This window comes from Amyelois transitella, chromosome 12 (genome assembly GCF_032362555.1).
Source record: "Amyelois transitella isolate CPQ chromosome 12, ilAmyTran1.1, whole genome shotgun sequence".
NCBI lineage: Eukaryota > Metazoa > Arthropoda > Insecta > Lepidoptera > Pyralidae > Amyelois > Amyelois transitella.
The window spans coordinates 10,497,518-10,524,359 of NC_083515.1; the positions used below are offsets into that span (position 1 = coordinate 10,497,518).

Sequence of the window (26,842 nt, forward strand, 5' to 3'; positions counted from 1 at the left end):
ATGCCCTAAGCGTGACAACACTCGCACCTAATTCAACAAGCCGTGACTCATCCGACGATCGTTTTCAAATTAACTTTGCTTGTTCATGTATTTTATCGGCACTATATTCCTGGTAGTACAGATGAGGAAATCTGTAAATTGAGTATTAAAAATATTCATATTGATGTAGGGAAGTTTTATTTTTGGGAAAACAATGAAACCAATCATATAGCGCATTCTTTAGTAAAATTACCTGGGACGGTTCTAAATATTTAGCCTATGTTGCTTGGGTAATTTTATTTTGTCGTTTTATGAATGTCAACTATTCAAAAAGTTATACAATAACAAACATAAGAAAAATTTCTGTAAATTGGAAAATTTCAACATTATCATCAAGTTTGTGGTTAAGCATTTGGCCTTTACCAAAATTCTCGACTTACAAGATGTAATAACAATCCAAAATTGGCGAAACTGGTGATAATTCCTACTGGTTCCTTATTTGATTCTCTACTCTTACGAGTACTGCAAGCTTTCCCCTGCAAATTCCGATTTAATTATTTTATATTCTCTTACTTCATTATACTTCCACACATTTTGCGATTTCAGCAAATGTATTATTTTGAAATACCTTATTTTTGCGTAATGTGGTTCGTGTGTTGTTGTTAACAATCATATAATACCTAGCTAGCTGTTATTAATTCCAGAGATTTCACACCGTCTCATTTCAAGCCTGGACGCTACCCGGCCAGATGGCATTACGTCGACCCACTTCTCGAAGGTCCGTCGACCGACTTAGCCATGTAAGGGCAGACAGTTACGCAAGCCATTCTGTGAGAGCGGCGTCTCTGCTAAATGGATTCCAAATACTGGGTATTGTTTTAAGCTTAACCATAATAGATATGTCTTGATAATCAAACAACCATATCTATGATTGAATTGACAAAGGTTTAACGCTTAACCCTAGAACATCTGTATGTTATTGTCTGTCACACTAAATCAATAATGATTATGAAAAAAATCATAAGACTATTCTGAAGCACTCAAATAAGAATAAAAAAGCAAATACGTGAAATTAGTAAGAAAAATAAGTAAATCAAAACAGCAGACCGAACATCGAGCAAACATGAGGATGTCTATTAACGGCCCATAAAGAGACCAATGCAAATACTATCAATCGTCGGAAGACAAGCGAGATGCATAAAACGATTAGTTAAACCAAACCACTCTGGCGCCAACTTGACATAATAGTATCAAAGCTTTTCCATCCAAATTATAGATAGCTGATTTCTGTGACCGTCCACAACCTAAGAATGTCTTGCATGTAAAAATTATAAGTTATTTTGAAAATACAATAATACTTGTTCTATTTATATATGATCATTCATACTTTGATAAGAGAAGGTATTTTCTATAGGTAGTATGAAATCGGGGATGTTCTGGCACAAAAGGTCAGATCAAGAGTATCAAAAACCGAGGCGCTTGCATGAAGAGTGTTATGAATATGGATGATAAAATAGACGTATGCAGGGATTGTGGCAAGTGGAAAGATTAAGTCACCGTCTACCCCTCCAAGAAAGAGGCGTGCTTGTGTGTATATATTTTCTATAGGATAAACCTGAAGCTTCGATAAAAAAACGCATTCTTGAGTCCACTGCCCCTGATTTTAAATTAACTTAGCGCCTGGCGTGTGAAACAGACATGGGTTTTGATTCGTCCAGTTAAGTCGATGATTTATTCAACAATTCTCAGATCTGCGATATCAACAAGTTTTAAAAGTCGGTCAGTAACGTAATAAGCAGGCATTACCTTTTATGTAGTCCAGTCTGACTGTAATTTAACCTGAGTGATCGTGAACGTATCTGTAAGTTATTATTTTCTAGTTTATAAAGTCACTACGCAAAAGAACATTAATAAGACAAATTAAGACAGCTATGATTTTAAGATCAATTTAGATTTGAGCGTACTAGGGATAGGTAAGACAGGCGAGAATTCACTTTTCAAAATAACGTTATGAAAAATATTAAAGGGAACTTAATGTAATTCAAACTATTAGTAAACTGTCATTAGTAATAGGTGTTAACCTAGAGAAAAACTGTATTTTACGACTCGATAAATAAAAATTAATACATAAAAAAATATTAAAAATTTATCTAAACTAAAGTTTATAATATGCAATGCTATAAGAAAATTAAAATGGAAATATACAACCACGTAAAGATTACATTACATCGACAATACCGACATACATACTGTGAAGATAATCTTTCACTGAGTGTGTCAATGACACATGAACAACAACCATCATTGCGAATGCTGCATGCAAATGTGACGATGCGGGAGACTGGCCATCACATGTTCTTCTTGACCTGACTGATAAAGCTCGTATAGAACCTTATCATCAACAGCAAAGTGTTCATATTCCCTTGATCCAAGTAACAAAGATCAAAAAGTGTACTTTAGCATAATCAGTACTTGTCTTTGTCCACTGATGTTCTCCAAAGATGTTAATTATAACCTTTTTATTGAGCGAGTAGCTAATTTATACTTCGCTTAAATGCTGTGACAGGTTATTAAGAATGATCGGTGCGGCCGCAACCAAATTAGACTTGCTTTATTCAATGTTCGCGTCGTGACTGTAGATATCATCTATTGTACTTCGTTGTAATTCAATCTACGACGTCATCAACATTTTTAAAATATAATAGCAAGTAATAGAATCTCTATTAACTAATATGATGTCTGTAGTAACTGGTATGTTACATGGACATCGTTTTCCATTAACATTATTGTTATTTTTCAGAATTTCAAATACTGTACGTTCCATCACGATCACGACTTTTCTATCATTTCGATGATTCACACGGCGTTGAACGTCAGTACTCGAATTCGTATGTCTTTTGTGCCGAAGTCACGTACTGTCATTTTTCAACATTTCGCAACGCGGCTGACCAGCTTGTTTTGAAGAACTACTTTACTGGCCGTATGGTCATATGTCGAGCCTTATATGGTTAAGTTTTAGACGGCATATGCCATTGGGAAACCTGACTACTACAGATGGCGCAGAATTGATTAACTGTAAACGGCTTTGGACCGCAATCGATGCCCGTTTCTAGGACTCTTAAAAATGTTATTGATGTGTGTCACCTTAGTATTGCATTCTTTATTCGAGTAAGCACACTCTTGTCGGCTAGTGACGGGCTTGTGCAATCAACGTGAAGTGTTAAACCTTGCTATATCTGTACAGTTATTCGAATCAGCTTCGATGGGAGTTTTATTGTAATTGAAGAACTTCTTTCTGGAATTTAGTGGAAACTTTTGCGACTTTAGGGGATTTAAGTTATTCATCAATAATATATATACCTACTGGATATAATAGTAAAGGTTAAGGGTAATACAGAGTTAAGGGATGATGAAAATAAATAAACATTTCAACTGCAAATCGTCTCTTGTGATCTATAAGATATGTATTAAGTTAAATCTAACAAAAACCAAACAAATCATAAAACTTTTAAGAGACATCAAATGAGTACGGCGGCAGAAAACCTTCTAAAGAATGATACTTAACGAAAACTTGGTACAGTATTTTTCCACATTGATAGACATACAACAGCAGACTAGGCGCCATAGTTAGATAAGAGTCCTTACACATTGCCGAGACTGGCAGCGTTCTGTTCTTGGCTAGACTTTGTAACCTTTGATAGGAGTTTCTTAATCGCTTCTCACGCCAGCTAGGTAATGCACAGAATATGTGTTTAGTCCAATTTAATCAACAACATTTTAAATTATACTTTACAGCCAAATCATTTATGCTACTGTGACTAAGTAGGTACCTGTGTTGAAATGAAAACGCTGATATTTAAGGGCTAGAAGCCATTGCTTCCGTTTACGATTTTCCGTCTAGACAGTGTTAAATTGATCGAATGTCCGGGGGAAAATAAGTAAGATTATTGCTGTGACATTATAAAAGTAAAGAATATATGTATAAGTATACAAAAAAAATTGCTAAAAACCATTAACTGGTTAACACAAAAAAGCTGACTAATAGTCAACTTTACCAGCAGAAATATTATACTAATTTGGGCAAATCATTTCGGTTATACTTATAGATTTATCATCTATTTCAAGAAATAATATTTTTTTGATAAGAAGTGGTTACATGAATACACTTAACATGTACGTACTGATGGATGCATTGAGAATAGTAAATCATTTGTTTATGCACCGAGCTCACGTAATCCGGAAGAATGGTGATACGAATGCTTACGTAGCGTGAAAATGTTGAACGATTCGAATCAAAAGAACCATCTCTTAAGTTCGTTGGAAACAAAAACAAAAAGAAATCAAACATCAGCCACATTAAACTTAGAGAAATTACTAATGAAGCCACCGTGACATGTCGATATTAAAAATAGAAATACAAAAAGAAACAAAACAAAAATAGGTGAAGACGTGTCGCCTTGGCCGAAACACCTAAAGCAAAAATTACTATTACATCAGCAGTATCTGAAAATAATATTTACTCTGGACCATTCTAAAGGCATAAAACTACGTTTACGCGTTCGTGTTTTAAGGCGAGCTGGAATAGTTTGTATCGTCGTTCGTCATGGATCTGACGCCGGTAGCCAAATGGTAATGATACTATATACGATATCTGTGTACCTACTGACAACCAATAATGACTTACACCATACAGGTAAAATTCGTCTACAAGTAATGGTCAAACAACTTGAAAATCTATATTAACCAATTATTGATTTACACTGATGATATTATCCATCGAGTGAACACCATAAACTGAAGCAGATTTAGTCTGAAGAGCATTTCTAACAAAAACTATTTCGGAGAATTAAGAATGGAAAAACAAATTCTATCAAACGTATACCTATAGCAACATGGTATTCGAGCCTCCTTTGAGTGTTGTGTTTAAAGATGATATCATCGACAAACCAGTTCGGGTTAGACGCTGATAAAGGGACACTATAATCGTGCCATACAACGTCCACGTGAATATAATATAGCTCGAGGTTCCTTGAGCCATTCAGCTTTACGAGGCCTTCGAGAGGAGAGTGGAGAGAGAGAGTTTACCCCGTTAAGGATAAAGACGTTACATTTTGAAGAACGTATGTTGAGGTTCTATGTTTGTTATATCTCTGATTTGTTATCGAACCACGCTGAAACTAATGTCAGATTTAATTATTGATATGTGGTTGTAACTGTAACTTATCCAGAGTTCATTCCGCTAAAGTTAAAGAGCAACAAATTTTCTACATTTCAGCAAGCAAGAAATAATACGCGATGAAGCTAATAAAATGCTTGTAAACCAGGCGGCTTAAAAAATTGATTGCAGACAGGTCATTGGACCGGCTGAAGGGTTGAGAATCCGCAGTGCGGATGCTGCGTACCACTACAGACGAACGATAAAAGCTAAAGAATACAAATGATATTAACACCTATTATGCTAGGTCTCTTCTGCATTTAAATAGAAATTTCAAATATCAGTCAAGAGTAGTGTAACTAATTGTAATTTGTTCTATGGAATATCACCACTTTCTAATCAAAGCTCTGAATTTAAAGAACTTGCTGTGATATAGCAAATTAAATAATGTACGAAAGATGAAAATTTGAGACTAGTTCGAACACCATGTAAAGGAAAGGGATTTTTCTCTTTTTTACGGTCACGTATATATCCCTTGCGTATACAGAGCCTTGCAGTCTCTTGAAAAGAGCGAAAGGCCATTTTCAGCTAGGCTTTATGATGAAATTGAGATTCAAATAGTGACAGGTTGATACTAGCCAATCGGCTACAAGAGGAATCCCAAGTTCATAAGCCTATCCCTTAGATGGAAAGATTCGGAATGGAATTTTTCAAAAGTGCCGGAAAACATACGGCACAAAGAATGTTCAACACATATGTATAAGTACTTAACGTATGTAAGATGTACTTCTTGCACGTACGCCCGAATACAACATTTGGTATTGAGTATAAAGTTACAACACATTAAGACGGTTGTTCCCCTGCCAAAACAAATATTCTTTCGGTCTCCATACGTCAATGCGATTTCTCATGATCACAGTAACGGTCTGGTTAGATAAAGACTTAAATAAAATTCTCGCTTGAAAGAATCTACTTTGTTTGTAATTAAATATTTGCGGTTAATGGTACCTAACAGAGAAGTAAAAAATCTAAACTGGTAATTTTATAATTACGTGAGCTCAGGTCTAAAAGACGCATATAATCAAGACTGTTTTTCATTTGTTAGAAATAAAACCAAGACTTTACTATGAATCAACCCCAGGTTTAATTTGTAATAGAAATTATGTTGATTTTAAGAAATCTTCAAAACCAAGTGAATGATCATTAAAAAATTTACTAACACAACAATACACAATCTAAGAAAGATGATCAATAACACTGCAAGCAGCACTCACGTCAACTAGTCACCCATACCCATTACCTCAGCCCATTTCCACACCTGTTGTAAGTAAGCCTACCGGCGGCGGCACCCACATGTCGAGTTTGCAATTTATCGGAGTCTGAAAGTTTCATGGCCCCGTCTGCCTCCATCCACCCCGCCCTGGGGGAGAGTGTCTGCGGAAGGGCGCCGGATAGGGTTGTCAGATGGTATACAAATGGGAGACAAATAGGCATATGTCTCGACCACAAAGAGTCTGTCGCGTTTCCTACTCACAATCGTACGTGAAATAGTTATGCTTTTAAGAACAATCATGCGAATTCTGGACAGATGTGTTTGATGTACCTTTCATGTATAAGTTGTTTCGTGAACTAAATTGATTGTAGTCTGTAATTGAAGTTTCAATATTAATCGACAATGTACTTAAAACCCCGTTTACTTCAGACCTAGAACACAGGAAATGCACGACTATATCGCTAAAAGGCTGTAACAGTTAGTACTAAAAATATTATCTGTAATGAATCAGCTCTCTCCCAAAAATAATAAAAAAGAATGACATAGTCCTGCCTGTACTTTTCGCAGATGACATTTCAATATTAATAAAATGTGACAACTCTGAGGAAGCAAATGAATTATTACATGACACAATTCAAACAGTGACTGCCTGGCTTCAAAAACATAACCTCAACGTTAACTATTTAAAAACAAAAATTATTCAATTTAGACCCTACGTAAAAAAACCTTTAAAAATTAATTTAAATATTAGTAATCAAAAAATAGAATGCGTGGACACATTCAAATTACTTGGCATAATGATAGATACTCACCATAATTGGAAGGCCCATGTAGAGTTAGTTAGGTCAAGACTATCTAGCTTTACGTACGCCCTGTATGAGCTGGTCCAGAGCACCAGCACAGAGGCAGCGCTATCCGCATACTATGCATATGCTTACTCTCAACTCAAATATGGCATAATGCTCTGGGGAAACAGTGCGGATGTCGGAGATCTATTTATATTGCAAAAAAAATGTGTCCGAATCATAGCTCAAATAGATAACAGTAAATCATGTAAACCTTATTTTCAAAAATATCAATTGCTTACGTTGCCGGCTCTATACATATATGACATCTGCATGTTTACTCACCAAAACTTAGACTATTTTAAGAAAGTAAAAGACACACACAATATTAACACTAGACATAAAGGCAGACTTTATCTGCCTGCATCTAGAATAAAAGCGCTAAGTACAAGTCCGCACCACATGGCAGTCAGAATATACAATAAATTACCAACATTCGTCAAAACCGAAAATAATTTAAAAAAGTTCTCAAACGCCTTAAAGTCCTTTCTTCTTTCAAAAAATTACTATACTATTAAAGAATACCTTGGCATGTAATGAAATTGAAATTATTGTTGATTATATTAGACATTTAATCTTAATGAATAATGGGAATTGTTAAATATATAAATTTTTTTTTTTTTATTTTTTTTTTTACTATTAATAAATTAAATCTACACTGTTATTGAATGTATAAAGTTTTAAAATTAATAAATTAAATCAAAATTGTTTTATATAAGTAAAATAATTATCAGTCATTATTATTGTAATTGACTACATTTGCAATACTCACCGAGTTGCTATGATACGAGCTAAATTATACATACCACCTGTATTATATTTATGACTCATAGTTGGCAAATAAACGTTTGACTTTGACTTTGACTTTGACTCTGAAATTTATCGAGCCTTACTTCGCAGTCTTCAGCCAGACAAACACAACCCTGTCTGACTTGACCTGACCCTGCTTCCGGTTCAATAATTAAGTGAAACCTGATGTTTCAGTCAAAACCTCGCAATCCTTAATGAATTTATCGTTGAAGGCACTTTGGAAATTATTTAAAGGGATTCCATCAATTCAATTTTGTCATAAATCGATGACAGAACACGTAAAACTCTGGAGCAATCCTCATTTTTAAATTTTGTTTTTGACGAACTAAATTTAAATAATTAAATTGAGTTTTCTCTGCAATTTAAGAAAGGACCAAAACTTACGAGTTTTCAAATCAGTTGGGAAAAATTTATATACAAGTAGAATGAATTGCAAGGAACATTAGTTCGATGCTGACCACACATAAAATTGGTCTTAGATAACATTTCCTTCAATTTATAATACAAAGTGTGAAAAATCATACATTTCAAAAGAGATCTAGTTAGGAGACCAATTCAATCTATCGCCACCACATGCGTATCGTTTTCATTACAGTTATCAACCAAGTACATCGTAATATGATTACGGTGGTGATACCATTGTTAGCTGGTGCATTGCTTGACCGCAACACTGATAGGGCCACACATACACTAGGTATTTTATTATAAACGTAGCTTACTATTAATAAGCGCATTGTAAATAATCTTCTTTCCATAAATATTGTTTCAAAATTGGGTGTAGACAGATTTTTGTCCAAAATGAATCTTTGTGGAGCCTTCTTTCATGTTCTGTATAACGAGGCGATGGAGGTGTAACTATGACTAACGCCGGAAGATTTTACCAAATCAAGAGTAGTTTCAATTAATAAGTAGATTGATTACATATTTTATTAATGTATCTTACGATTCTCAAATGACGGATAACGGCATGAACGAAAAGCTTGTGACATGTAAAACAGACTAGCTCTAGAAATCATTGATTACTTATTAATCTCAACGTATGATCGTCAATATAAGCGATTGATTCTATCTTTTTCTAACACGGCACACATTGAATAATCATATAATAATCCTTCCCACGGATGAAGAAAACGATAAATAAGGATTTATTCGAGACATGGGCGTCGTAAAAAAGCCATTGTAAGTCAGCAGAAACTCATTAACAAACATTAATACTCAGGTTATCTCATTCTTGACCCTTAAAGATAGGGTTTGGAATTTATGGTGAAGTGACAGTAGGAATTTTAAACTACAATAATGTCTCTTTAGGAAAAACGACTGCCGTAGTTACCTCACATATTCTTAAGAGTTTATACATAATTACAAAACTGCTCTGTCTTAAATTTATCGTTTAATATAAATTTATTTCTACATCCCTTTAGACGTGTAGATTTAAATTAAATTTTCATAACAGTTCTAACACTCCCAGGAGAATCGCAACAGGCAGACAGTGAAAACATCATAGTTTAGAAATGTATTTGTAAATACGGTAAACAGAGGTGAATTTTATCATAGTTCATCTCCCGTCCCGTCATGTTACAATTACCAAAATTTTGTGGACTTTAAATCTCAAAACAGAAGGAGAATAGAATAGAACAATCACATATGGAAATACCCAAATAAAGATCTGCTTTTAAAAAACTATTCTCTCGACTTTACCACATTTAACTGTTATTCCGCGAGTGCATGCAAATGGTCACTAATCAAGAGTGAGAATCTTGGATCATGACCATGACCATTTGCGAAACATAAACTCCCAGGGGTCGCGACAAGGACTAGAGTTATGAGGATGACATCATTTTGGCATGTCTGAGTGTTACTAGAAATCTAGTCTAATTTCCAACAACGTTATGCGCGATTTCGCTACACAACATCTACATTGAACTATGAATGAGTCTGTTTACAAGACTTTCGGCTGAGTCCGACTGCCGTTCAGAAATTATCGACATTAAACGTGACTTACGATAGATACCATTACCATCTCAAGCGGATATACGTGTAATTTTAACCTTTACTCTTGGCAGCGTTTCGTAAACAGAAAGTACATCGTTGTTTTTCTTTGTGGCCGCTGGATAAATGAGGAGTGTGTACAAAGTATGAGGGATGAAGCTGAACTTGTATGAGGGATGAACATGAGCTTTTGTACGAAATTTTAAACAATTTTAAGTTTAAGTGTTGCTATTTGTTACTTTTGTTTCTCTTAAAAGTTTCATCTTAGAAGAGGGGACCAACCTAACTCTTCCTTTAAAATCAGGACTTTAAAATCTGAACCCAACAACCTAACGCACGTTTCCAACGTTTTTTTCTTCAGTAAGCTTGAACCAAAAGTACTAGGAGCACAGAACGTTAGTGGAGGTTGGGCGCACGTAAAACATATTCGCGTGGGCCGTCCTCCCCTCGGCCCGCGCCCGGGGTCAACGACTGCTGCGGCCGTTTCGGCCGGCGCGGCGGCGCGCCTCACCTTGACATTCATCTCGAGCACAACGCTTTAGCCAAACGTTTGAATTAACATGGACGATTTTTGTACTCCACTCCCGGCATTACCCTCGAAAGCTACGGGACGCCTACGTTTATGTTTATCGAACTTTAGACGCAACATCTGGTTTATGCCCTCTTAATGAATAAAAGAAACTGCTACTACACCTATTCTAAAATCTACAGAGATTTCTGACATCCCAAACCACGTTGACCTCACAGAAAGCCCAAATAGTTGGCGTTAAAAAACTAAAACCTTACAAATTCTAACTAATGCGAAAATTAGACAGTTATAAATACACCGAAAGATTAGGCAGGCGAGGCGTACCTAAAAAAATACGTCAGCTAATCCGTGAGGTCAACAACCTGCGAATCGTTTGCGCGTTTGCGACAGTGCAAAACATAATACTACATCCATCAAAGCGTTCCAGATTCGTTTGACATTACACCTCTCCTTTTTCTTACATTTAGTAAACGGGGAACATATAAAATTTGTAATATTTGGATGCTATTAAAACAGAGAAAAAGATAAGAGACAGAGTTAGCAAGATACTTTATCACCATCAAATAGATAAATTCCTACTTTAAAAAAAATATTGTTTGAATTACATACTTATACAATGGAATACCCCAAGGGAGGATTCTAGGTCCTCAAAACAAATATGTATTTTAGATCGATGAAAATTTGTTGTCACACGATAGTCTTTATCTTATTATATTAAGTACATATGTTATGACTCACATAATTAAAGTCACGACCAAATATAGTATAAATCTAGGAAGAGGTGACAGTTTTAATCCCAAACCGTCTGATACTACAATTTGAAGTGTGATCCATAAGATATTGCAAAAATTACTTGTAAACACAAAATTAAACTACAAAGATCGAGTCAAGAAGGCCTTATGATTAAGCAAATGCGAGTAATTCAGAAGAAACCGGCTTTTTGGTATAGATAATACAGAACTGTATCTTTTTATAACACCAGGACTACACAAAATAGCAAGCTAGACTCGAGACCGATACCCTATTAGCGCGTGCCGACACATCTAAGAATATCGACGTCTGAGAAAGTTTATCAAGTTCTTTTGTACTATTACGCTGGTACGTATTCGCTAACTTGAACAATGGTTGCGAAACGGGACGCCAAGTTCCGGATCGTTTTGTTAAAGTGTGAGTCATGTCAAGGGAACATAATGTTGCTTTTTAAAAGCTTGTTTTACGAACGTGGCAAGGTGGGGTCGTGTTATCTATTAGTGGTTATGGTGTTGGTCAAATGACAGACTGTATTGCGAAGTGAACTCGTAGATTAGAGATATCTTAGACGAAGAGATAGTGATTTAAGATGTACTTAAATTCAAAAAGGGCGTTTTTGAGTCACTGGCTGACACAGACAAACTGGCGAAAAGAGTGATGATGACAATGGTTTACTTAGCGTAAATAATTGTGATGTCAATAATGGAAATAATCAACTATTTCCTTTTCGACTTCATGATATTACAGATGCTACTCACGAATCTGCAAAATCCACCACCTTCGACCAAATTCTCACTCAAATCGACAGACATGATCTAACAATGTAACTTTACAAGGAATCTCAATTTTTGATATAAACTTTTAGGTAGGTACACCCAAAAACCGTGAACGGCAACAGGTTTTCGAAGTAATACCAAGTTACCCACCTACTATCGCAGTATTATGAAACTTGTGACAAAATTTTGAAAGCCATTGTTTCCCGTCACGACTTTTCAAAACAAGTAGTCCACAGGGAACAATGTGTTTTGAACGCACTACCACATATAAATGCCCTGCTTTGGTGCTATCTATTAATCAATGTTCGCATAGTAAATGGTGCGTGAAATCCTTAATTTGAATAACAAAGGCGCGAGTACCATTATTGCCCATGGCGACGACTTTGATGCAAATACATATGATGTATAGTCATCTAACATGAGTTTGGCGTGTAATTTTCGACATTTTAGAATAGAAGTAATCACGTCTATATCCCTCGCGGGGTAGACAGAGCCAACAGTCTTGAAAAGACTGATAGGCCACGATCAGCTATTTGGCTTTAAGATAAAATTAAGATTCAAATAGTGACAGGTTGCTAGCCCATCGCCTAAAGAAGAATCCCAAGTTTATAAGCCAACCCCTAAGTCGCCTTTTACGACATCCATGGGAGAGTGATGGAGTAATATGAGGTTATCGTAAAAAGGTAGCGGAGGCAAGACGGGGCTTTAGCTCCGAAGTGGTATCTCTTAAACTTACACTTACTGTTCTGTGTGTCCTACCACCTTTTCACTGAAAGATCTGTAGGATGCCACTGACAATGTTAATATCGGTGGCGATTGTAGATTTGTGTGTATTTGACCTCAATATGTCTGGTGGTAAGCAAGATGAGGCCTAAGGTGGTGTACGCTAGGTCAAATAATGCCTATTCCCTCATGCCTTAAAAATCCCTCAAATTATATACTCGGAAAGCGGTACCCGTAAATATGAAAAGCCGAGTTAATGATACTTATAAAGGTTCAATTTGCGCCCTTAGGAAGGGCGCTCAGTGTGGACAAGTCACTCATGATTTTTTCAGCGACCTTCGGCCTGATCTAGGCTTGCGCCTCAGAGGTAATGCTATAGAAAACATATACCTTTCAGTAATTATTTCCAGTATGGATAAGATATTGCGTAATTGCTATAAAAAAGTAACATGTGTAGTAAAACTTGGAAATATTGCATTTGCAAGCCATAATCAGTGTTTGTTGATCGAGGGAACGTAAACTGATAAGATGGCAGTTGTGATAGCTTGAAATGGCAAGAGTGTATGTGGGCAGTATGGCATATTTTTATTTCGTAAGTAACATAATTGTTGAGCAGAAAATAGTAATTATATAAAGTATGGTTTAAGTCAGCTTTTTAATGTTTTTCTAATGAAATAAAATAAATGTACAAAATGAAGGTAATCCCAAAATAGTCTCTCTTTTTATCATTAACATCAAAAACAAACAAATAAAACATTATTTTGGCTAAAATGTTATTAGTGAAAATTAGAACTTGTTCAGAACTTTTGAAATCTTGAGAACATAATTTTACTATATGCCTTGGTAAAAATAACATGTTTTCCCCACGAAAGCTATAAAACTCCATAGAAGGGAGTAGCCAAAGTGGGTCAAGGGATTGAAGTGACATTATAAGCAACAATTTAATGCCATATGCTACATAACGTCGAAAATGATTTAATTATCCGTCTGTCCACTGGTCATTCGTGAAGATTAATATACCATTCTATGCCATATAAGACTGTTCGAATTGGCAATCTTTGCCCTACGTTTGTTTTTACTTATTAGGTGATACATCACATTTAATGTCCAACATGAACTTCATTTAAAAAAAAATAAACTGTCTATTCTAAATCTGTGCCGAATTTCAAGAAAACAGTCATGTAGTTTTTGTATTTATACATTACAGACATACAAAAATACAAATCTTTTCTCTGTAGTCTAGTGTAAGTATCCAAAAACACTGATGCTTATTCATACATATATACATATGGTCACATCTATATCCCTTGCGGGGTAGACAGAGCTAACAGCCTTGAAAAGATTGATAGGACATATTCAGCTGTGTGGCTTAATGATAGAATTGAGATCCAAATACTGACAGGTTGCTAGCCCATCGCCTAAAAAAGGAATCCCAAGTTTGTAAGCCTATCCTTTAGTCGCCTTCTACGACATCCATGGGAAAGAGATGAAGTGGTCCTATTCTTAATTGTATTGGTGCCAGGAACCTCACAGCTTATTCATTGGCTCTGTATATGGCAATACATAAATAGTTATATCCAAAAAAAGAAATGTAAATTATAGTTTAAAAAGCCTTTTGCTTCTATCATTTTTATATATATTATGTACATTGGTTTTAGGCTCATCCTAAGCAAAATTTATGTTTTCTTTATGGGTTGATGGATGGATTGATGCTTTATGGATGTGTGAAGCAGATGAAGTGAAAGGATGATGCATGATGCAAGGATTGCGGCAAGTGGAATGATGAAGTCTCTGCCTACCTTTCAGGAAATGAACCGTTTTTTTAATTGCATGCAAAGGTCCTTTTCTAAATAAAATATTGATTTTGAGTTATTTCATCCAATCTTATTGTAATGATTTACTTTATAAAATGTGTACAAACACAGCCTTTATTCCATTTATTTTGTACCAACCACATTCGCAAACAACATTTTGATGCATTATAAAACATCTTGCAAATAAAAGTCAAAAAATAAAGTCTTCATATTTTTCAACTTTTATTTGTGAATAAAATTTCTATATATTTTCATTCCAAACATACAAAAGACGTATTATATTAATCTAGAGCCACTATGTATCTTACTATTATCAACAAGTGATAATTCTACTAAAGAAGAACATTGCTTGTATCTCCATACAAGCAATTTCTGTTGAAAATGTTCAAAATAAAAGATAGCTCCGGCATGACTTAATGTTTGTCCAGCGATGAATCATCATAACCTTAACATTTTTGTCTTGTGCCTACAAAACAGTTGTTACTCTGTGGACTTAACAACTTTAACAATTTGATGATTAACAAAGAAAATGAAATTAAAATTTTTCAGGTAGAAGTGTTAGGAAAAGTATTTTGAAATATTTAAGGTTTCGTCAAAAAAAAACATAGTGGAAGTTTTTTTTTGGCTAGAGAATGATTTAGGATGAAATATATTGGTATTATTGTTCTGCATTATGGTATGGCTCTAGCTCACATCCTTTTAATTTTTTTATTTAAGAAAACATACACAACACTTAGTGATTAATTTTATTGTGTACTTTGTGGTAGCATATTTTAGTGAAAAAAAAGAAAATACAAATAATTTAATTACTTACATAAATGAGCCCAGAGTAGTATCTGTCCTTGATGTTGTGCAGCACAGATGCTTCATTCAGACAAGTGAGCTCTGCCATGTCTTCCACTTTATCAAACTTGGGCGGATTCATCTTTTGGATATCATCTATTGCGACCATCATGCGCTTTCCTGACTCTGCTATCTCAACCTCCACTTCATCTCCCCTATCCACCTTGATACCCGCTGCCACAAACCCCTGGGTCTCGTGGGGAACCCACACCAACCGCTTCTGGGTCCATTCCGCTTGAGTAGCCGGGTCGTTGAAGCTGTTCCTATCTACCGACAGGTACCGGAGTTCCGGGTCGTTCCTATCCATGTCCACCATCGCGCCGCCCAATCACGCCGCGCGGCCCGACTTACGATAACCTAATACCGGCACTGGATACCACATTAAACGGTCAGAGCGACCGGCACTACACCTCACAACACTTAGTTTCAAAGTATCACCTCTGATTGCTTTTACCACGCGTTTGCCGTGTCCGCGCACGGCGATGATACGTACAAAATGACGATATTGCGGCTGACAGAACAGCGACGGTTACGGTAGGAGGGATAGGGACCGGTCGTCGACGCCCGAATTCACGACGAGTTTAGGTGAAATTCGGATGACTTTTCAAAGTTCACGCTTATAAAGATAGTTTAATATCCTATTCTACTTTTACTATTTATATTCACAACACAATATAACAAAATAAACAATGGATTTTAAATTAACAAAATTGAAATATTGTAACCCGCGGATACCTCTTGTCGGTAAGCACAAGTTTGTTTTCACTTGGTATATTCAAGCAGAGACCGTTATAAATAGATTAAATCTATTGGCTGTTCATAAACGACAGCAGCCGCTAACCAATCATTTGTAGTAGCTTTTTACGTCATTGTACGTGTAAAGAAATCAGACTTACGAATGTTTTTTTTTCTCTGCCTTGGCATCATAGTTGTTTTGCCACATTAGTGACTGAACCAACTGATGGTTAAACGCAAAAGGTATTAAAAAAAGTAAATGTCACCTCAGGAAATGCCACTGTCTAACAGTCACTCTCAACTGTCAGTACGGTCAATTAATTGTTATTGCATTGCGCTTCTCTGTAAAAACACTTCTAAACTGTGGTTTCGCTTTGTTTGTTTGTTTGTCGATATTTTTTCTGACATTCTGTGATATTGTTTTCCGTTTTAGTTTGAAAAGCATTAAGAGAAATAAATACTGATATGATAAACAGTAATCATAATTGATGATATAAAAGCCTTTAACGGTTTTACCGTACACTTAAAAATACTCGACCGTAGAGCTGATAAGGTTATCAGACGGCTGCTTTACATGTTCAAAACAGTGTCATAACTTCAAAGATAGGACACAGATCATTATACCTATTATATTATCTATTTTATTAGAAGTCTGGCAGTCATGGCTTACATAGTAGATCTACGTTCGGACACTGTTACCAAGCCAACAGAAGCGATGAGGCATGCTATGGTTAATTCGGCCCTTGGAGATGATGTTTTTGGAGAAGATCCTACAGTTAATGCATTGGAAAGCAAGATTGCCAACATGTTGGGAAAGCAAGCAGCTCTCTTTGTCCCTTCAGGGACTATGGCTAACCTTATAGCTTGTAAGTAAAAAGTTAACAATATCCCAATAAAAATAGTAGACATGCTCTTGTGCTGTTGGTGGTATGTCTCATCTTTATATTGTAAAACCATCACAAACCAATCGACATCTTTTGTGACCTGGAAGTTGGAAGAACATACATACTTTTTGAAAAATAACTTTGACAAAGATAACATATATTGACAATATATCTGATATTGTGATATCAAGATAATATAAAAAAAAATATAACCCATATTATAAAGTAAAATTCCCCTTTTTGTCTGTCTGTATGTGCTTTTCTCAAAAAGTTTTGAATGAAAATTTTTTTCCTGTTTGAAATGTTGGAAATAGGGTTTTCTGAGGAATGTTCATATATATATACGTAGCCAGGGGGGTGGCTAGATTAATATAAAATAAAGAAAGAAGACAAGATAATAAGATATAAGAGATAAAAATGTATTTACTTATTTATTTATTATGTTATATGAATGAATTGTGGTAAAATCCTGCCACAAACTCTACATACTACATTAATTTTTGTGCAAAAATCAAAATGACACATGCATAATTCCAATATATTTTCAGTAATGGTGCACTGCAACAAAAGAGGCTCAGAAGCCCTCGTCGGGAACTGTTCGCATATCTTCAAATATGAGCTGGGTATGTAAAAAGTAAATCTTTTAAAAATTGCGGCACCATCATTATACTCCTGGCTTTAATTCTGGTTGGGTCTGTAGAGGAGCTTGGGGTCCATCTATGACCATAATCCTGGTGCTATCACACCAAATAAATGAAGTCGAATTCAAAAATTTTTATTCATTATTATAGGATACTATCATAGAGGGTACCGGACAGTAATCGAAAAAAAATCTAAGTTGTGTTTTAAAATAAAGTTTGTTATACAAGAACATCACATAATAAAGATTTTTAAGAAATAACAATGATTTATAATTTTAAATCAATAAATAAAGTTGCAAAAATCCAATATTTTTTATCTGTGCAGCGTAAGAACCCAAACACCAATCACAGTGAGTGACGCCATACGTAATGACTGATAAGTAAACACCACTGCTTTGTATGTTATTTCGAGTTATTCTACGATTTATTTGCATTTTTCTAAAAATATTTAATTGTAATTAGTTACGAATTGAAGGACTTTACTCATAACAGAAGTTGTCGCAAGTGCTTGAAGCCGCCTATCAAGCTTTTATCATGGAACAAGGTTACAAACCGACAATAGAAATCTCCCAAAAGATTGATATTTTCATGGTGGGCAGTTCCTTTGCCACTAATACCGACTTTTATTTGCTGAATTAAGCAATGTGGAAACATTTGTGTAAGTATTTCAACCTCTTTTTGTTTATCTTAACAACAGAAATGATTGAAGAAATTACAAACGAAAACATAACCTAAAACTAGTTTCATTGTTTACAAAGTTATTTTCACATATTTTTTTCTATGATTTTAAAGGTTAGATATTTATGGGTTTTGCATGTTTCTAGATCTGCGAGAAAATACTTAAATTATCCAAGCACTGATCACTTGTAATATGGCTTGTAGTTTGTTTTTCAAACATATGACGTCACGCGATCAGAATTGACGTAAAGTGCTGTTTTCGCGGCAATTTTAAATAAATTACGTTTTTCTCGTTTTTAAATACTCCAAAAGATTTATTTATTTAAAATAATATTTTTTATGGATATATAAATAAATAAAGATTATTTTTAAACACAATCTGAAAAGTTGTCCGGTACCCTATTGTCAAATCTTTTGGTTTCACAACATTGGTTGACGTCAAATAAATTACTTAAAACTAAGTTGCCGCGTCAAGGCGTCGTTGCAGAAGAAGCGGTAACAAAGCAAGCAAGCTATTAATAATTTGGTTTTTTGTAGATTAACTTAGCAATAGACAACCACCATAGATAATAGATGAAATATAATAGTGCATAGCATGTTGCCACTATTCATATGATAGAGCTAGCAGTGTTGGAAGACTTACATGTTTAGCTGTTTGGCTTAATGATACATTTGTGATAATAATCTAATGTATGTGTTTATTTTTTTCTTACGACCTCTGTGGCACAGCGGTAGTATGCTTGTCTGTGACATCGGACTCGGGTTCGAATCCCAGCCAGGGTATGATCAGAAAATAACTTTTTCTGATTGGCCTGAGTTTTGGATGTTTATCTATAAAGTATTTATAATAGAATATAGTATCGTTGAGAAAGTATCTCGTAACACAAGTCTCAAACTTACTTCGAGGCTAACTCAATCAGTGTAATTTGTCACGTATACATTTTTTATTTTTTATAATTGCAGGTGGGGCAGCACATCTCGGTGGGATATTACTGAGTATTTTGGAGAACAAACCAGACGGCACATTCGACCTGGGCGAGGTGGAAAAGCGGATCCGAGGATCAGACATCCACGAACCTATCACTTCACTTGTAGCTATTGAGAACACGCAGAATAACTGTGGTGGGAAGGTGAACATTTCTATTTGAAAATGATGTTGCATCTATTTGGGACCTCATACCAAATATTAAGTCTCTCAACTTTGCGTGTTCAAATTCATTCATTTATATTATTATGTCTATATCCCTTGCGGGGTAGATAGACCCAGCAGTTTTAAAAGACTGATAGGCCACGTTCAGCTAGTTAGGTACAGATTCAAATAAAAAAACTTAATTCATTAATCTGGGACATTTCTAACGTCCCTTAATAATTGTCATATCTTTTATTTCACATCATTTCTGTCATCAGTACTGACGTTATCATCAAAGTCGTAAGTATCACAAATCCTACGGGAACAGAAGTTTTTTCCAGCATGAACTCTATGTGTGTGTGTGTGAAATTAATAAAATTAAAACATAAAGAAAATTGTAAAAACTGTAACTTCTTTACACTTTTCGTCAAACAAACAAACTCATTGTCTCATTTATTAATTATGTGGGTATTAGTTTTACTCGTAGCTTCGACCGCGCGCGAAATTATCGCTAACTTCAAAAGGCAACGAATTTAGCGCCATTCACAAAAATGCAGAAATTTAGGGCCACCTACAAAATACAAAGAAATTAGCGCCTCCTACAAAAAAAATACAGGCTTTTCGCAAATTCTATGGGATCTATACTTTTATCAGGATGAAAAGTACTATAAGTTCTTTTCCAGACTCTTATAAGTACTATATATACCCAAAATTTAAAGAAGATTGGTTTAGCAAATAACGCGTGAAGAGACAACTAACAAACAAATAAACTTACTTTCGCATTAATAATATTACTTGGAATAAGAAAGTTGAGTCTCAATTTAATTAAAAAAAAACTAAAAAACTACGCTTTTATTGCTAATCGAACTAAAAAATAGAAAATAAAAATTAATGACAAAGGAATTATAAAACAGTAGTAGCAAGTCGAACAATCAGTTATAGTCAATTACCTCCGATTAAAATTATAACAAAATTAAATTTATAAACAAAACAATTTAAATCGGAGTAAAAAGCGTAAGAGAGGCAGAGCTATCTAAAAATTAATTTATTAATCCTGGCAGTTTTAATAAGGATAATGAGAAACTCTTATTGTCATCGGTCCTTGATACGTGTGCAAAGTTCCAAGTTAATCAGACGTTTAGAAACCAGTGAAAATTAAGCTCAAAGATTCCGTTACATACATACAACCCAAGCTAATAAAAGCGTAGTAAAAAGAACGTTTTGAAATGAGAAAGTTGACTCTCAATTAAAAAATCACATTTACCTTCAGGTGCTACCGTTGAAATGGATTGATGACCTCGCTGTCCTATGCAAGAAACACTCCGTTCCACTCCACATGGACGGAGCGAGACTCTTCAACGCTGTCCAGCACAGCGGTGAGACAGCCAGCAGGATAGTCCGGGATTGTGACAGTGTGTCTGTGTGCTTCAGCAAGGGTCTGTCAGCACCCGTGGGCTCGGCGCTGGTGGGGTCCTACCACTTCATTGAGCAGTGAGTGTCTGCCCCAAATCAGTTTTATTTTTCGTCATTATACATATAAATAATATGAATGTGGATGAAGCAAAGGAAGTATGCAGGGATCGTGGCAAGTGGAAAGAGGTAGTTTCTGCCTACCCCTCCGGGGAAGAGGCGTGATTTTATGTATGTATGTATGAATAAAACCATACAAACATATAAATATGAATAAAACCAATTTAGGATCTTGATCTAATGCGCACCCCGGACTTCTGTAGCATCGCAAGATATAATGACCATCACTTTTCAGCATAACATACATACATACATATGGTCACGTCTATATCCCTTGAGGAGAGACTGAGCCAACAGTCTTGAAAAGACTGAATGGCCACGTTCAGCTATTTGGCTTAACGATAGAATTGAGATTCAACTAGTGGTAGGTTGCTCGCCCATCGCCTAAAAAAGAATCCCAAGTTTGTAAGCCTATCCCTTAGTCGCCTTTTACGACATCCATGGGAAAGAGATGGTGTGGTCCTATTCTTTTTTGTATTGATGCCGGGCATTGCCGGGAACCACACGGCACGGCACATTCAGCATAAATTTTATTAAATTACTTATTAGACTTACGTTTACTTAATTAGTGAGATACGGACAACTGCCTCGAAAATCTCTCACGTAACTTTGATTTGCCTTATCAATGGTGACCCGCTGCTCATTGGCTATACAATTGAAAAAATCTTTATTTTCAAGCCTTAGTTTCTAAAACTACACAAAACTGGGACCCACCTAGTAAGCTTAGAAAAGCCTGTGGCAGGGGGACCCGCTCTTCCAAAGACATAATATTTACTTAGGCCTAGTTAAAGAATCCTGTCAAACTAACAAAGAAAGAAAGAAAAGCACTACTCCTAAACTTAATGTGTGTGTGTTTGCGTGTGTGAGTGTGTGTATTTGTGTGTGTGTGTGTGTGAGATGGTTATTACTGATGGCATAGCTTCGCATTGCAGCATAATTATTAGGTTTGTTACGAGAACGTCAGAAATTCAAAATGCCAGATCAGCGATTTCTGAAAATCGCATAATGTCAGGCGTCGCAGAATGACAGATTGGCGTAAAGACAGATTCCCATAATGACGAAAATGCCAGAGTTGCATAATGACCATAGATCGGAATAGGTAGATTGATTTTATTTACTTGCATCATGAATTACCATAGAAAGCATAACATGGATAAGCCTCTTTTCCGGGATTCCATTTCAGAACTTACACTTACAGTAAACTACATTGTCCGCGGGTAACATAGGACTACAATTTAAGTGAACGAAGTCAGGGGAAAACAGCTACCACTAATATATTCTTCATCCCACTTGTAAAAATACCGGAAAAAAATCTAAATAATTTACAAATCCCGCAATCCCGGAGGCATGGCCATATCTATACTAATATTATAAAGCTGAAGAGTTTGTTTTGTTTGTTTGTTTGTTTGTTTAAACGCGCTAATCTCAGAAACTACTGAACCGATTTGAATAATTCTTTCACTGTTAGATAGTCTATTTATCGAGGAAGGCTATAGGCTACATTTTATCCCGGATTTCCTACGGGAAACGTCAACAATGCAGGTGATAGTTGAATGAGTCGGCCATCTGCGAGCTTTCCACGCGAACGCTGCGCAAACCAACAAAGATATACTAAAACAATGTACTAAAGATGTGAAGTACTCATTTTTTTGCCACAAAAAAGTCCGCGAGAGCATATATCTATCTCTTAAGGTTTACTTACAATAACCACTTTTATGTTAATTTTTTAAGATTATTTTTTCATTATAAACATAAGGTATTTTGAAACCAATTTTCTTTAATTCAGTATTAATCCTTATCCAAATAAATATGTTTATTACTTTCGGCTTTTCATGTAGACTAAAATTAAATTTACAGTATATAAATCAGACGAATAGGTTTTGAGATATAGTCGTTATAAGCAATTTGCAGCGAAACATTTAATACGGCGAACCAGCGTTCTTTCTAATACGCGTGACCGCCTGACCGCCCCAAGCCAAAGCCGAGGAGGATGTTTGCAAAAATAAATATGATGCCCAAAATAACTATTCCACGCGGACGAAGTCGCGGGCACAGCTAGTTAATATATACGTTTCAATTCATTGACCCCAATTCAATCTACCTATTCCGATCTCTGATAATGACAGATTCACAAATTGACAGGTCATTCTCCAATTGAATAATAAAATGTTATCAGGGCCCGTCGCATGCGCAAGATGTTGGGCGGCGGCATGCGGCAGGCCGGCGTGCTGGCGGCCGCCGCGGTGGTCGCGCTGGACGAAGTGGTCCCCTTGTTGGCGCTCGACCACAAGAGAACGCAGATATTAGCTAAAGGTGAGTAAAGTAAGTAAGTAGGTAAATAATTTATTGTTGGTTTAGTTGACAGCTCGTCATTTTACGTACTTATTTCGGCATAATCTTAATACGTCGCATTATTATCACGTCTCTTGGCTTAACTAGACAACATCTCCTACTTGTCTCAAAAAAAGAAGAAAAGAACTGGAAGAGGAAGAACTTCGAAATTTTAAGTCTGCAGGGAGTTGGATAAGATTCAACGAGAGTCTTCTTGGCCAAAGGTAAAATGTTGAGTTGAGGTCATATCATGCACACTGCAAGACATTCTCTCCATCTTGTACGGTCATAGCCTTCAATCTTATTAAGATCTTAAATTTTTACGTTATTTTTTAATACTACAGGTGAGTAAGTAAAAAAATGCTTTATTGTTCACTTAATATTACAAATATAAAACAGAAGTAGGTACAGTAAAAGGTTTACTGTTGTTTGGTTTGACTGTTGGCTCTGTCTACCCTGCAGGCGATATAGACGTGATTATATGTTGTTGATGTTGTTGTTGTTGTAATGAACAACAGGTATTAAACGCGCACGAAATGTACTTTTATTTAATACATGTGTTTAATGTTGAACTACTAAATTAACTTGTCACTTGAAAAAAAAGGGGAAATAAGTCGGGATAAATAAACTTTAGATACTTGACACAAAGAAATTTGTATTATTGCACTAGATTTAACAATTTTTGTACTTATTTATTATTATATTATTATACTAGACTTATCATTAAACTAGACTAGATATTTATTATAAAATATAAAAAAAAACATGCACTCGTGAACTATCGCGTTTCAATTATTTTCATTATGAAAACAAAACATATTAAATTTTTGTAACTGGCCAGTGACATGTAAGGAGGTTTCTTTATAAAATTGTACAAACATTCTGTACAACCTGTTTATAAATTTTATGTCTGTGACACCGGAGGTCCCGGGTTCGAATCCCGGCCAGGGCATGATGAGAAATAAACTGTCTCTGATGGCCCGGATCTTGGATGTTTATCTATATAAGTATTTATTACAAAATATAGTATCGTTGAGTTAGTACCTCTTAACACAAGTCTCGAACTTCCTTCGAGGCTAACTCAATCAGTGTAATTTGTCCCTTATATATTTATTAATTAAAATTATTCTGGTTTCAGTAATCGAAGGTCTATTCCTGAAAACGTTCCAAGTGGATTCAGAGATACACACTAACATCTTGATGGTGCGGCTCCCCGCGGACAGCGCCGTAAGCGCCGACCAAGTCATACAGCGGCTGGCACAAGTCTGTTTGGATGAGACACAGGTATTTTATGTTATTTACATGCATACATATACATATAATCACTTCTATATCCATAGAGTACTGTGACTGACACCAGCAAAGACACATATACATATTTCCCAATGTTGAGATTTCTCTAATGTCAGGAACAGCCAAGTGTGATCGAGTAGACCTATAAATAACATAAGAAAATTAAGATAATTAACAGCTGAACGTGGCATATCAGTCTCTTCAAGACTGTTGGCTCTGTCTACCTCGCAAGGGATATAGGCGTGATTATGTTTCATATGTATTGAAAATAATCTTTTATTCATTTTTTTTTTCATTTGTCATTGTTAACAGGGTGATTGCAAAACTCCAAATGACGAAGGCGTCATAGTGAAAGCTATCTCGTGCAACAGCAAAACTATAAGGTTCGTCTTACACCGGGAAATAAACGACGAAGCGCTGTGGCTGGCCATAATGAAAATCACATACGTCTTCAAAGAGATTGATGCTAAGTATCAGACGAAGAAGTAAAAAGATTTAAGGCTGCATTTCTAATTGTCTTCGCTTGACACGCTGGAGCAAAAAAAAAATAACATTCAAATTTCTTGAATTTTAGTGTATTCCGATTTTAGAGTTAGAATTGGTTTTAGATATAGCGCGCCGGTGAAGCCGCCAAATGTCAAGTAAATTCTTTTTACAACCATAAAATGACAGTGACAGTTACATTCTTGTCTTTGGGCATCATTGGGCCTAAACACTAATGAAGCGGAGCGGAGAAGTGGAGCTACACAGCTTCCAATGAAGTGGCGCGGAAATTTCGAGTGTTGTGATTGGTCAATTGATATACCGCTAAGCTCATCAGTGAAAAGGCGGCCTAAGGTGTAAAGTTAGTAAAAAAAATATTTTTTTTAACAAAATGAAATGTAACATGCTTCTGTATATGGATATTTTTGGTATGAAATTTTATAAAGTATTTTTCTAGTTCAAACAAAGTGCCAAAAATTACATTAAGTCATAATAACCTTCTCTTATTTTGTATGTGTTGAAAAATAAACATGATCAAATATACATACTTTATTTGTTATCTAAGTAAATTTCTCCACTATAGTGTTATGATTTTTTGGTTGCCAATTAAAAGTGCCAGTATAGAACTTTATGTATCAATGTAATGATGAATTAAAAAAAAATATATTCTTATTATTGTTATGTTCTTTATATTTGTTTTATATATTGTAATGTTATAAAAGTTGGGTGCTATCATAGAAGTTCCACCGTCGAGTGAAGTAAGAATACAAAATGTAAAGGCCTTACTTAGTATAAAAATAAAATGAATTTATAATCACAAATCTTTATTTAGTAAATTAAGGTACAATTTCATCGACAAACTTAGTTTAGCCGACATATTATTGCAATTGTTGTTATTGACATTTATATAATACTGTTATAATTATACGAGTATACAATTTTTTATATTGGTTGAACAATAAAAAAGAAAGATTATTTTGTCTTTTATTTCGAGCACTTATAGAAAAGAGTATTTGATTATAACTTTTTTATTAAAAATAAACAGCTGGGATTCTTTTCATAGAAGCTATTTATATTTATCTTCCAAAATTAGCATCGAAGTGATGACGACAAACTAATAAGTACAATTCACGAAAAGTAACTGAATGACATAATAATTATAATTCTATCATTCAAAATCTCCAAAAAATATATATTATAAGATATGTATCATTTTGTAGTAAGCACTCAAACTAGAAATACTTATTACAAATAGTTGCTAAATATGACTAAATCGTTTACTAGAATATAATAGGCTATTTTACACCATGTAAAAAAAAATATAAAAATGCACGTATCTTATAGATTTTGTAAAAAATAAAAGAAAAACATCGATCATTATTCATAAAAGTGCAATATGGATTTTATAATTCAATTTAAAAAATCCTCTTTTTTAATCTGTTCTTCAAAAGTCGAAAACGCTATCCGCCATGTTGGGTACTGACGTGACGTCATACTTTTAGTAAACAAATATCGAATCGAAAACATATTGATGATGTCAGGCTCTGTTTATTTTGAAATTTTAAAATTTCTATCACGTTTTTGGGTTTTTACTCTTTAATAATTTAATAGAATCATGGAAGACGGTTTTGTGAAAGCAGACAATATAAATC

At 35.1% G+C, this 26,842-nt stretch overlaps 2 protein-coding genes across 2 annotated transcripts in view; one reads left to right on the plus strand and one right to left on the minus strand.

Moving 5' to 3' along the window:
- LOC106132873 (myosin heavy chain, non-muscle) overlaps positions 1-16,240 on the minus strand; it is an 89,352-nt gene extending 73,112 nt beyond the window's left edge. The window contains exon 1 of the mRNA XM_060947005.1: positions 15,458-16,240. Coding sequence (XP_060802988.1) covers positions 15,458-15,802 — 345 coding nt within the window. The 5' untranslated portion in view covers positions 15,803-16,240. The remainder of the gene's footprint in view (positions 1-15,457) is intronic.
- Positions 16,241-16,542: 302 nt separating this feature from the next.
- On the plus strand, positions 16,543-26,151 carry LOC106132877 (uncharacterized). The gene is made up of 7 exons (XM_013332437.2): positions 16,543-17,087; positions 17,654-17,728; positions 19,388-19,554; positions 20,824-21,044; positions 23,260-23,396; positions 24,553-24,698; positions 25,020-26,151. Exons 1-7 carry the CDS (start codon positions 16,883-16,885, stop codon positions 25,194-25,196), a joined length of 1,128 nt encoding a protein of 375 aa, XP_013187891.2. The 5' UTR covers positions 16,543-16,882; the 3' UTR covers positions 25,197-26,151.
- Positions 26,152-26,842: the final 691 nt, after the last annotated feature.